General features: G+C 46.9%; 1 protein-coding gene across 4 annotated transcripts in view; it reads right to left on the minus strand.

Moving 5' to 3' along the window:
- The window catches only part of LOC111153501 (SWI/SNF related, matrix associated, actin dependent regulator of chromatin, subfamily a, member 2), a 178,109-nt gene that overhangs the window by 89,911 nt on the left and 74,815 nt on the right, over positions 1-13,383 (minus strand). For all 4 annotated transcript variants that reach the window (XM_022512561.1, XM_022512558.1, XM_022512559.1 and 1 more), the window contains exons 20-24: positions 11,968-12,075; positions 11,269-11,355; positions 7,947-7,993; positions 5,611-5,777; positions 68-231 (exon numbers count right to left, since the gene is read on the minus strand). In XM_022512561.1, the coding sequence (XP_022368269.1) occupies positions 68-231; positions 5,611-5,777; positions 7,947-7,993; positions 11,269-11,355; positions 11,968-12,075 (573 nt within the window). The remainder of the gene's footprint in view (positions 1-67; positions 232-5,610; positions 5,778-7,946; positions 7,994-11,268; positions 11,356-11,967; positions 12,076-13,383) is intronic.

Consider the following 13,383-nt stretch of genomic DNA (forward strand, 5'->3'; position numbering starts at 1 on the left):
CCGCTAGTCTTTCAGCCCCTGTAGTTCCAGGAGGGACACGGGGCACCGGCGTCAGAGACAGACAGACCTGGTGAGGATTCCAGTCGCTGTCGAAGATGACCACGGTATCCGCGGCTTGCAGGTTCAAGCCCAGGCCGCCCGCTCGGGTGCTCAGCAGGAAGATGAAATACTGGGACCCGGGCTCATTGAATTTCTTCAGCAACGCAGCGCGGTCCTCAGACTTGGTGGTGCCTGGGGGTAGAAGAAAAGTAAATTTGCCAGTGAACTCCCACCCGAAAATGGCACCAAGCTAGAGAGATTGGCTGGCCTCCTGGAGAAACAGATGCCTGCTGGCATTAGTGAGGTAATCCCCTGAGGGTTTTTTTTTTTCTTTTTTTCTTTTTTTACTTTTTGAAAGGAACTTCAGACATTTTGCAATTAAGAGAGAAAGAGAGAGAGACTTTTCTCAAATCAAGAAGGAACACTGTCTACTACCCATTGTTTCAAAATGCTGGGTTTAAATACTGAGGACTGGGTATCTTTGTAACTCCACAAATTCCAGAACATTCTCACATTAACCTAAAACTTAACGAAAACATTTTCTAGATTTCTGTGCTTTAAAACATCAAATAATTTTTAAAAGCCCACCTACCAACACACACACACACACACCCCTACGAACATTATTGTACTGGTTTAAGGCAATTTGACCAACAGGCATTTAGAGGGAGAACTTGTTGATGCCAAGAGGGTGGGAAAAAAAGGGAAACCGATTTCCACTGTGTTTTACCGTTTGGATTGCTCCTGAGCGTGATCTGGCTGGGAAAAAAAAACACAAAACCTGAAAGGAATATTTTTATCCCGATTAGCAAAACCTGAAGCCACAATAACCCATGCATACCAGTACACATACATGGAAGCTCTTCAGGCTGCTTCGCACCGGCACATTCTGCTCTGCTGAGTTCACAGGGTGCAGACCTGCGGCCCAGCCCCGTGGTGGCATATAACCCAGGGGGCCTGAAAGGACTCCACAATGGGGGGCGGGGTGGGAGGGTAAGCGGAGAGCACCAGACCCCAGAGCAGGGCGATCAGGTGCAGGGCCTGATGTCCCCATACCCGCCTCCCAAATTAGCCACTCAGCCACCTGTGTTGTAATGTCTTCTGGGGTGGCAGGGGGTGGGGGGGAGCACTGCTGCAGAGTTTTGAGGAAAGCTTTAGGCTGTTGGGAAGCAGATATGCGTATCTCAGGCTAGTTCCCAAACATCTGCTATACAAATATTATTTCTACGTGGTGTTCTTGTTTTAAAGATAAAAACACAAGAGCAATTTATTTCAGAGGATCAAAACATTTAGGTGAGGACAGTTTAGGAAATCATGGTACCCTGAGGGTCAAATACCCAAACACGGGAGGGGAAGGGTTGGGGGGGAGGGAGAGGGAGAGCTCTTCTTCCTGTGAATAAAAATGCTAAGTACCCTCCTGAGGAGGAGGGGAAAGAAAAAAAAGAGCCCAATTCCCCATATATAGCAAATGGGGATTAGGACCAAGGAGCTTTGGGGGTTCTCCTCATTAAACAAAGCAGCGTTCTGGAGAGCTCATTTTGCTTTCTAAATGAGATTTCCAGTTGACCCACCTGGTCAAATCCTGCGGGGAGAAACAGCAGAGTTTAGACTATTTTGGCGGCAGGGGTGGGGGGGAGGGCACGAAATGTGCTGAGTGAGGTCTCCACTCTGTGGAGCTCTTTTTTTTTTTTTTTTCCCTCTCTTCATTTCAGAGTTGGCTTTCTGAGACCACAGTGACCTGTTTGTTCGCGATCCTAATGGCAGACGAGCTCTGTGGTGTCGTGAAGCCGGCTTGCTGCTGTTGTCTTTCCAGGTGCAATCATTAAAACAAAATGACTCACGTGCAGTCACCGCTCACATGATTTACCTCCGCCTTAAGCTAGAGGGAAAGTCACAGAAACAACGGCAACGGCAAAAACGTTTCCAAAGGGAAGGGAAGGAGTTTCCAGAGACAAGGACGTCCATTTCGGGACAGCAGGGTACAGTGAGGTTACAAGTTTGGTTTTAAATCCACTGAAAACCAATTGGCTACCGGCCACATGCATTAAGCTATAAACTAAAGGGGCTCGGGGATATGCCTCCTGGGGATGAAAATAACCCTAAAGTCAAAATAAAGCACTGGAAAACAAAAGAAACACCAAAAGGACTTGGTCAAAGGAGTTTTTTGGGTCCTCCTCCACCAGATAACTCAAGCAGAGACCAACCGTGTGTCTGGTATGGATTCATGCTAAGCAGCTGGGAACGTGATGAAAAATCTATGATTAAATTACTCTTCATGCAAAAAACGAAGACCTTTCTAATGACGAGGTTCAGAATTTGCTGGGTTACCATTCTCAACAGTCACAGGTTCCCCAAGTCAAGATCTTTGCTCATCGTCAGCAATCTTGGGGAGAGCACCTCAGGGCCACTCAAAGTGCTGTCGGTTTACCCCCAGAGCAAATAAATGCTCCTTGCACGTGGCACATGACCTCACACGCTCAGTGGGAGCGTCAGTCCCACGCTTTGTTAGACTTCTGAGGTAGAACGTAATCAAGAACACAACTAATAGCAAGTGCGATTGTGCTGAAAGTTGCAGAATGTGCCAGAAGGAACACACTGCCAGGCTTTCATGATTACTAATTTTAACTTAGTTTCAGCTGCTTTGGGGAAATTTCGTCTTCTGGGATGTAGCTGCACCACTTGGTCTCACTCAAAAATCTTTTCCAGGGAAAACAAAGACTATAACGGGACGGTGTGGCCAAATCTGTTCACGCAACCATAATCTTTGCAGGGGGGAAAAATCCGTTTAGCTGTCATTGAGTGATTTCCGCCCCCCACCCCGAGGTAAAAAATCTGAGACCTCAAATTCAGCAATGGGAATCTGAAGTCATTTTAGCCAACGGGGAAGAGGCAGGTGGTTGGAGGCTGGGGCACCTGTGAGTGTGGAGACTGATTCTCTCCAGCGCCTCCACAAAGGGCTGCTACTTCTTATGGCCGAGCCTGTCCTGTGTTCTCAACTCCACCGGTAACATTTTGTTACGAAGCTTGTCTACCTGTTGTCTCCTCCAGCCTCATGGTGAGGGCCCTGATGACAGGAACACAGCGGTTCCATTCAGCTCGTACCTCGTTTCAATTCATCATTTTTTTAAAAATTCTGAGTAAGCTCGAAATCATTCTTGAAATGCCGCCACCAGGACAGCAGCCTGCATGCCCGGAGAGGGGACGTGGCTCCCTGGTCTGCTGAAACGGATTCTGAACTAAGCTGGCATCCGAGAGACCGAGGTTAGAACCTGGCTTCGCCACTTGCGTCATGCGTTAAGTTTGCGCGTGTCTCTAACTTACGCGTGTCTCTAAGCCTTTGTTTTCCCATCTGTGAAATGGGGATCCTATTCATACCTTGGTAAAAGGGGGCAAAAGTAGCTTGTTTGCTGAGTACATTAAATCAGTAACGCACATGAAGCGCCCTGCTCGGTAGCCCACATGCAGCAGGCATCCCATCAACGTTACCTTTTATGACTATTATTAGTAAACAATGGATTCGGGTCCGCCAGCAACAGCAACCTGTAAAGGACACTCTCTCAAGCTGGCAGGAAAACACGACAGATTTGTTTCAAGGAAAGCACTTCTTGCCAGCTTCCCAGACTCGAATACTCCAAGGCTGCAATCCTCCAAGAGGGGAGAGGCTACATGAAAAGCCACACAGTGAAACAGCAGCGAAGCGGGACGCCAGCATGCCCCTCACCTGGGCAGCTGGGAAGGCGGGCTTGCCCTTCGGAGGGGTGCTGACCTTGCCCCTCCCGGAGAAGGGATGGGAGAATCAGGTCAAAGGACAAAGGACAAGACGCAGTGCGGGAGATTTGCCAAAAGAGACAGACTGCGGATGGCAGAACTGTGTCACGAAATCAAGAAGGAACATTGACTCAGCCATGAATCTCTCTGCAGTGACTTCAGAGGGGAGAGGTAAAAAGGTTTTTCAAAATCAAGTCTGTCTGAAGTATAATTAGTTCAAAATTTAATAATACCCTAGGAGGCAGCCATACCCCCATGCCATAAAGAGAATTCACTTAAAAGATAAAATATAAAAAAATAAAAATAAATATAAAAAATACATAAATATAAATACATATAAATATATAATTAATATATTTATATATAATATAATATATAAATATACAAATTAAATAACATTATATAGTTAAATATATAAATATAAATATTAAAAATAAAAATAAAAGAGAAGGGCAAGTCTGAGGTTGGTGTGTGTCCAGTTCTATCTAATTAGTGGCAACCAGCGGGACAGAATGTTGGACTGAACGTAAAACAAAACCTTTTATTTATTTATTTTTGGTTTTGTTTTTAGTTTTCTTTTTTTTTTTTTTTAAAGGAGGCTCCACGCCCAGTGCAAAGCCAAACAAGGGGCTCAAACTCACGGCACTGAGATCAAGACCCGAGCTTAGACCAGAAGTCAGCGGCTTCCCCGACTGAGCCACCTGGGCGCCCAAAACAAAACCTTTTAAAGGAACATAAACTTCTAATTTCCCATGTAGCCATAACTTGAAGACTGCATCAGATAAAAACAGACAGTAGTAACACCGTTACTATTCTGTGTGCAAGGGACTCCATAGGGTCCTGGCTGTAAATCTGCTCTTATTCCCACACACTGCTCTTTGAAAGTGTTATCCCCTTGCCACAACATGGGAAATTTGGTATCTTTCAGCCTCAAAAATATTAGGGCTGGTATCCAAATCATACAGTACTTTTGGAAATAAGTATCTTTAAATACATGTTTCCTTCCACTCATATCTTTTTTTTACAATCTTACTCACTTGAGAGAGAGAGGGAGAGCAGGGGAACAGCAGAGGGAGAGGGAGAAGCCGGCTCCCCGCTGAGCAGGGAGCCCGATGTGGGGCTCGATCCTGGGACTTCGAGATCATGACCTGAGCCAAAGGCAGATGCTGAACCAACTGAGCGCCCCCCCCATTCATATTTTCTTACTGATTTTCCAAAAAGTGAAATACCAGGCAAATCAAGCAACTACTTCACATAGTTGTATAAAATCCAGGACACAATGGGGCCCCATCTCTTAATGCAGCATGGAGATATGTTCTACTTAGGAGAAGAAAGAAGCTTTAGCGATAATTCAGTATCATCCTAAATGAATAATTACAGTGTTACCAAAGAGAGGAGAAACAGCCTTCATCCCTTTAAAATAAGCCTCAACAAAAAAAGCTCAGGGCTCATCAGAACATTTGGGAGGGTGCGTAGCTAACCCACCATCCCAAAAGCAGAGAGGGCTTTTAAATTTTAACTTAGTTTCATTGAGTTTAATCGTGGCACTTATCAGTGCCTCCAAGTCCACTTGCGCTGGCTTGTCCGGGGTTGGGGGGAGGGGGAGGCAAACAGCTGTACCAGTGATTTCGGCTTATTTTAAGCTGGAGGATATAAAAAACGCTATCTGGCAAAGCTGCCCCTCACCCTGCTAGTTAACTCTCCAACAACTTCCCTCCTCCTGCTGGCTGGGGCTGGACCTAAGTACCCCCACCCCACACGCCCCATGGCTTGGCTTCCCAGCCTGATCCCTTTGGGACTCACCATCAAGGCGAAGGTACAGGAAGTTCCGAAAAGCAAAGTAATCCTCCATGATGGTCATGAGGGACGTCATCTGGCAGAAAAGCAGCACGCGGTGATTAGTTGCTCTCAGTTTTGGCAGAATGCGATCAAGCAGCTCAAACTTTCCTGAGGCCCGATACAGCTCGGCCCTGAACCCAAAAAGGCAAAACCGGAAGACGGTGTTACTGCTGTCTTCTCCAAGGATCCAGGATAGCCTGAATGAATGTGTGGACAGCCACCCCAGAGTGATGGGGGCAGGGCATGGAAGAAGGAAACACTTCTCTACAAAACCCACAAAGAGTACATTCCAGATGCTACATATGGGGACAGATTCTGCAAAGAGAAGGAAATCCTTTCATGTTCCTAATACTTTCACTCTCTGTCTCTCTCTCCCCCTCTCTTCATTCTCTCTCTCTCTTTCTCTCTTATGCACACACATAGTCGTGAATCTGTTAAATTTCCTTAAATTGCTACTTGGTAAGCTCATAAAGTTACTAATTTAGGGCACTTAAGATGTGTCCAAATATTTCTTGAGCATCTACTACAACCTGCTGGGCACAATTCCAGGCACGTGTATAGGGATGAGAAAACAGAACCCTGCCTTCCAAATGGCTAATTGCAAATTGTGATGAGCACTAAAGAGAAAAATAACAAGTTGCCATGAGACGACACATAGCAACACAGGACATCTTTAAATCAGAGCAGGGTTTGGCAAATTTAGGGCCTGGCCCGCTGCCTGTTTTCGTAAATAGAGTTTGACTGGCGCGTAGCCAGGCTCACTCATTTCTGTTTTGTCTATGTGGTGGCTTTCATGCCACACAATGGCAAAGCTGGGGCACAGACCTTTTGACCCACAAAGGCAAAAATATTTGAGATCTGGCCCTTTAGGGAAAAAAATTTCCCAGCCCTTGATGCAGGTGACCTTGATGAAGAGAGAACAATTGAGCAAAATCCTCAAACAATGAACAAGACAGCTGGCTAAAGAATGGGGGCTTGGAAGAGGAGGAGATTCCAGGAAGTGGGGAGAGTATGTGCAAAGGCCCTGTAGCGTAAAAGAGGCTGGAGAGTCTGAGGAACTGAACATAAGCAACAGGGGTATTCTGAAGATGGGGGCAGAGAGGCAGTGGGTGTGCGGGATCGGGGGAGACAGATGCCAGAGAACTCTTTAAGCCACACTGAGTGTGTTAGCTTTAAGTGCAACAGAAAGCCAATGGAGGGTCTGAAACAGGGCAGTGGTGCGATCTGCCACCTCCATATGTCACCATGTACACTGTACAAATGGACTGGGGAGGGGACATGAGGTCTGGGTTATGCAGAAATTCAAATCACAAAGGGGATGGTGGGTGTGGTGCCTGCTGTCAGAGTGTCAAGGAGCTAAAGCAGGGCCTTTTCTCCTTCATAATAAACTCCTCTCCTTTGTCAACAGGGATGTGATAAATTATTAAAACTTAATTGTCGGGTGGCTATGGCTGGGAAAACTCATCAGCGCACTCACTTGACAACACCAAAACGGGTCGTGAGCAGCTGCTGGTAGCATGCGCCGTCTCTAACGCACACATTCTCACGTGCGTGTCTTCCCTACCTCTGTCCCCTGCTCCGGGGCTGTAGTGCTACTATGCAACCCCGGCCAATCTCACAGCACCAGGCGTGACCACAGGACCCCGAAGAGAGGGAAGCAAGCAGGAGCAGGACAGCCTCGTGGCTCTGGTTCTAGATGGGTCCCAAGTCCTAGTTCTTCGCCCAGTGACACTGTCCGCCCTTGGAATCCAAGTGTGGCCCCCACATCCTAATAATCAATGTCCCAGGTACAAAACAGAGCCTTTCTGTGAATGCAAACATCTTTTCCATTGTTGTTGTAAGGATGGCCACTGCTCACAAAAAAACCCATTTCCTATATGGACCATACTTTGATGAACGTAAAATCACACTTAGGTAGGGTGGGTAAGACCTTTCCCCTCAACCACGCCCATGTTAAATGTCAACTTGAAATTCAATACCATCCATGGACTTTTGGCCCAAGCTACACTACTGGTTGTGAGTAAAACTCTTTGAAGTTTCCACCTCATTTTTAGGACACGAGGTTATTATTAATTCTATTAAATGAGATCCATGTTCTTTGAATAGTGACTTGATCAAAGCATGCAGAAATTAATGCCAGTGAGGTAAGAGAGGGCTAATACCACTTCGGTTAACAACTCCGATGCTGAGGAGAGTGGTGGGCGCAGAAGGCTGGCAGTGTGTGATAGGAAACACTGGGGTGTGAAAAGTTTTGGTATGACCAACAGTTCTTTGGAAGAAAGATAAATTTTAACATTTACCCATTGATGACCCCATTGGAATAGCCCAGGTGTTCAGCAAAGGATTCCTTTAAAAGAGAGAGGAGAAAAAAAAATGATTAAAAAAAAACCCCACCCAGATATGTAAAATTATTAATTTAATAATTATTCTTTTGGTGAGGTCATCCCATTTATTTCTAGAGAATAGTTAAATAAAATAATAAGTAAGTATGAAAATACTCCTTAGACGATGAACCAGAAACTCAAGGTCTTTGAAGGCAGACTTTGAATGCAGACATAAACATGTCCTGGAGGTCCCATAAGTCTCCAGAATCTCATAGAGATGTCATGGTCAGTTCACACATCGAACAGTGATTAAGCATCTACTGACCCAGGGCTGAGCCAGGTGGGGGGGGGGGGGGATCCAGAAAGAACTGAACTATCTGTCCCCTAGGAGTTTAGAGTCTAGACTAGAGAGGGGGCCTAACAGAAGCAAATGAGGATTCAGACGTACACGGAAATACACTGCAAAAATATTTAACAGGACAAGTCACGGTGACTGTATGCTATATTCTAACTCTGAGTTTTGAGAAATCCTGACATCCCTCCGTACTATGCTTTTCTCTGTTACACATACGGCCCTCAGTGGACACCGGCTGCTCCCTCAGGTGTCCGGGCTCCCGTCTTCAAAACACAGGACTTGAAAATTAAAATGAGAATTTCAGAATTTCAAATTGAACTTAAACTCCTGAATCATGTAATTCCTTCCTCACTGATCCTGTAGAAGAAATAAAGGACTGTTCTCCGAGGGGTGTTTCCAGGCTGACTGGAGGGAACTGGCGACCATCTGTGGGGAAGGGAAGCATGTCACGCCTTCACACTAGCCGCCCGCCGTCTCCCTCCTCTGCTTCCTTTCCTTCCCTCAGCAGCAAAGCTTCTCCTCCCAAGGGACCAGCTCTCTTTCCCTTTGAGCTTTCCTCTCATGTCTGCTCACTGCCCATCATTTACGGTGGGCTCTGAAAGTCCACACTGACGGACAATGGCCAGAAACCCCACTCTGACTCCAAGAGCCATGCCCTCCCTCTTCACCGGTAGCCATGCCTTGCTACATTTTTGGGATCCATCCTTATCACCTAAGCAGGACTATAAAAACCCGAGAGTGGTACGTGTCCGTGCACGGTGATAAGTTTAGGGATTAGCATCATTTTTTTGTTGTTGTTTGTTTTTTTAAAGATTTTACTTATTTATTTGACAGAGAAAGAGAGGGAAAGAGAACACAAGCAGGGGGAGCCACAAGCAGGGGCAGAGAGAGAAGCAGGCTCCCCACTGAGCAGGGAGCCAGACGTGGGGCTCGATCCCAGGACCCCGAGATCATGACTTGGGTAGAAGGCAGACGATTAACTGACTGAGCCCCCAAGGCGTCCCAGGGATCGGCACCCTTTTAAAAAAATGTCTTCATTTCCCTGGTTTGAAGGTCCCCAGGGAAACAGTGAGCCCAGCAGGGAAAGGGGGCTTCTGGGCTGATTTCCTTTGAACAGAGGTGACGTGCAAAGCATACAAAGACAGAGGCAAAATGCACACACTAGCCCTGAGCCAGAGCTGGGCCATGTGTGCCAAAGACTCTGGGTCTCATTGCTAGGAATATGCTTCCGAAAGTTTTTATGTTCAAAACAAATTGCAAATCAGTCCGTCTCTCTACTGACAGCTATTCAGAATGGAAATATGCAAGGAATGGAGGGCAGGTTACTTAGGCTCGGCTCCCCGGGTTCTCCAGACAGAAGCCCGAGGATGGAAGGCTTCATCCCCCTTCTGACACGGTCTAGCACGTTTCAAAGGCTAATTTTTGCTTGACAACCAAAATGAAGTAAGACTGACACTTAATTTTCATAACTTTAAAGTCCTCAAACCCTTCTATGAATCAGAATAAGTATCTCAAAATTGTTTTCGGGAAAGAAGGGGATGGGACGGTGGGTGACAGGTTCACCTGCCATGACACTGGTCATTTTCATCATTTGACTTTTTTTTTTTTTTTTGCTCCCACCAGCCACAGACCAATATAGAGCTGCTACTAATTCATCGATACCTTCTACCTGTTTAATATAGGTTATCAATTTTTAAGATGCTTCCTCTTTTATATATTGTTGTTAAAGTTTCGCCTCTGCCAGTCCCATAAGCTATCAGCACGTGATGATAGGACAAGTGCATGGAAGTTTGGAGATGCGAAGAGATTTTCACCAGGTCATGGTTACAAAGTGGCCCAGGGACACAGCCTCCTTGTTGTACGTGGGATTCTCTTCACCTGAGTGTTTCTACAGCCGTGACTTTCCCGTAGGATTTTATTTTTGTCGCTGGTACTGCTGCTGTTGTCAACGGACTTGGGTCTAGAGCTTGTCCGCCTATAGACACCCTGCCCTCTGGATGAGGAGGCAACAGCTAGCTCAGGCTGGGACGGGTCCCCAGAGCAGGGAGGGGGTGTGCCATAAAATACTCATCTGACAAGCGTGATGGCCCAAAATAAGGGAGGGGAAAAAAACTGTCGAAGTCAAGAATATTTCAAAGGCAGGTGTGTTTCAACTTGATTTTTATACTGTAATTATTAAAATTCTGATTTCCCAGAAGCTTCTTTTATGTCCCTTTTATTGAACTGGGGCAGGTGCCAGAGGGCTCGCTCTCACGCCGTGGCCAGGAGGCCCCACCACGACCCCGTGCCTTGGCCGCCACACGGGACAGTGGGGCCTCCGGTGTGGCTCCTCTTCCCTCCTGCTCGGGTCTACGGCTCCCACGGGGCTGAAGGTTCTGTCCATTTAGGAAAGTTGTTTACATGCCGTGAACAGGCCGGAAAATGTGCTTGCCCCTAAAAATAGCTTTGTGAGAACCCGAGTGTCAGGATGAAAGCCAGGAGGTCGGGATGGAAGCCAGAAAGGAGAAAGGCAGATCTACGGAGCCGAACCAAAGGCAGCGTCTGTTACAAAGAAAATACTTCGAGGGCATCTTCCTCTCTAGTGGGGACAAACACGTCATCTTAGTATTTTTCATAACCTCCTTCCTTCCATTTCACAGCTCCTACCGTAACGAGGCCATTCACAGCATGTCCCCAGCCCACGGGACAAGCCCGAGCTTGCAGTGTCTTCTCGAGGCTTTGAACCGTTAGTTCTAAAATTCCAGACACTACAGCGCTCGGTGCCAGGGAGGACGGGGAACCAGAACGTTCACGTGTGTTGATTCTCCTTGTTGAGCTATCAGAACACATCCTTCCAGCGTCCACATCCATCTCGACCCTCCTCCTTTTCTCCTTTTTAAAAAAGTGGTGTGACTGGGAACAGGGCAGGTGGGATCAGAACCACAGCGGAGAATGCGGACTTACCTCAATGTGCTGGAACATATAGGGGTGGTTGCAGATTTTTCTCAACTGCATGATCGTGTTCATGAGCGTCTTAGCACCTCCCTTCCCCTGAGGACGAGTGGGGAGAGCAAACACAGAACAAACAAATCGTTAATTGACCAGATACCCCCCATTTCTTAAAAAGGAGGCGTTTACGAAAGGGCCAGAGGTCTTCTCCGTAACCTACGCCTGTGGGGGTCTGGAGGTCCTGCTCTATAAAAGTTTCTCAGTGACAGATACAACATCTTTCTCGTGACTAACTTATCCTACAGGAGGGAGTCATATCGAGTTGATGGCTTGGTGACATGACTGACTGTTCCCCGGGATTCTGGGAAGACAGAAGCCTGGAACAGATGCCCAGGGAGGGACACAGGATTTTAAAACCTTCTAAGGTGCCCCCTGCCGACATTTAAGTGGAATATATTCCCTGTAGAATTGACATGAGCAGAGATAAAAGCTATTTTGGTGATACGGATATACTCCATTCTTCCTGCCTCAGTGCCGTTTGCAATTAGGAGGTTATGAGATTTCCTTTGGCAGCTACGGCAGCTACGGAAAAGCCCCAGAAATACGGTTTAGTAGATCAGCATGAGCAGGGACGCTTCCTGGGAGGATCTGACGTCACGGCCCAGAGAAGACAGACACACCCCACGCTGTGTTGTGTCATCTTCTGAAATGTACCTTCTTATCTTTCTCCGAACCGTCTGTGAGGAGGATCCCTTTGGCTTGCATGTGGCGATAGAGAATTTTCTGCAGTGCGGACATGTCACACTTGATCACGTATTCAACCTGGGGGAGAGAAAACAGCGGGTATGTTGGAGCAGGAGAGAGGAAGGGGCCTGTTCTGAGAGGACTGCGGGGATGTGGCAGTGGGCGGCAGTCCTGGAACTCTGCGGTCGCTCCGTTTCCCCTCCCTGGATTCACGGAGTGGGGGGTGGGCTGGGGGGTGGCGGTGGAGACCGTGGTCATCAATGCTAAAGGGACCATAACGATGGGGGGATCTGCCAAAGGGTGTATGTGATCGAGGGTCACGTCTTCTGAAATTTCTTGACTTGCTCCATATTTGAGAGAGAGAGAGAGAGACAGAGAGAGAAAGAGAAGCTTACAAACTATTCAAATTCAAAGATGCTCAATATAATTTCCTCCTAGTATTTCTTCCACTTCCCAGTATACCCCCTTTGATATGAGAGAAAAACACTGACTGTCCGATATCCCAAGACTTGCTCTGTAAGACATTTTTTTTAAAGATTTTATTTATTTATTTGACAGAGAGAGATCACAAGTGGACGGAGAGGCAGGCAGAGAGAGAGAGAGAGGGAAGCAGGCTCCCTGTTGAGCAGAGAGCCCGATGCGGGACTCTATCCCAGGACCCTGAGATCATGACCTGAGCCGAAGGCAGCCCCTTAACCCACGGAGCCACCCAGGCGCCCCTGTAAGACACTGTTGATTATTTATTTGACAGAGAGAGAAAGAGAGAAAGAGCACAAGTAGGCAGAGTGGCAGGCAGAGGGAGAGGGAGAAGCAGGCTCCCCGATAAGCTAGGAGCCCGATGTGGGGCTCGATCCCAGGACCCCGGGATTATGAACCTGAGCCGAAGGCAGATGGCTAACTAACTGAGTCACCCAGCAACCCCTGTAAGATAATTTTTTCAATGGTCACAGGCAGCAACCCCCAGCATTAATCCACAAATGAGAGCTGTAACAGCCCTAAGTTGGCTGCCACTGACCTCTGCTTTTCAGAGACAAGAGACTATTTCCTGTGCGGACGGCACGTGGGGATTGGATGCAACTTTATGACCACCTCAAGAAGGCAAAGAAAGCCTCGTGAGCTTCCAGTTGGACTATCATAAAAAAAGAAGAAAAAATCCGATTTAAAACAGTTAAAGGGAATTCACGTGCCCTTGGCTTAGCACACACCTGCAATACTTCTAGAAGGTTCTTAATGCATAAATCTGCCTTGATTATTTCCCGGTATTATTTTCTTTATTAAAAAAATCCCCAGAATACGAATGTGCAATTTTCATAATAAACATCAGATAAATGCCTAGAAATCTGCAGAATGTGATTAAAAGTAAATCAGCAAGCTGTCTAATGTTTA

The sequence above is a fragment of the Enhydra lutris genome, unplaced genomic scaffold, assembly GCF_002288905.1.
Source record: "Enhydra lutris kenyoni isolate GAN:26980312 unplaced genomic scaffold, ASM228890v2 scaffoldscaffold33, whole genome shotgun sequence".
In the NCBI taxonomy this organism is placed as follows: domain Eukaryota; kingdom Metazoa; phylum Chordata; class Mammalia; order Carnivora; family Mustelidae; genus Enhydra; species Enhydra lutris.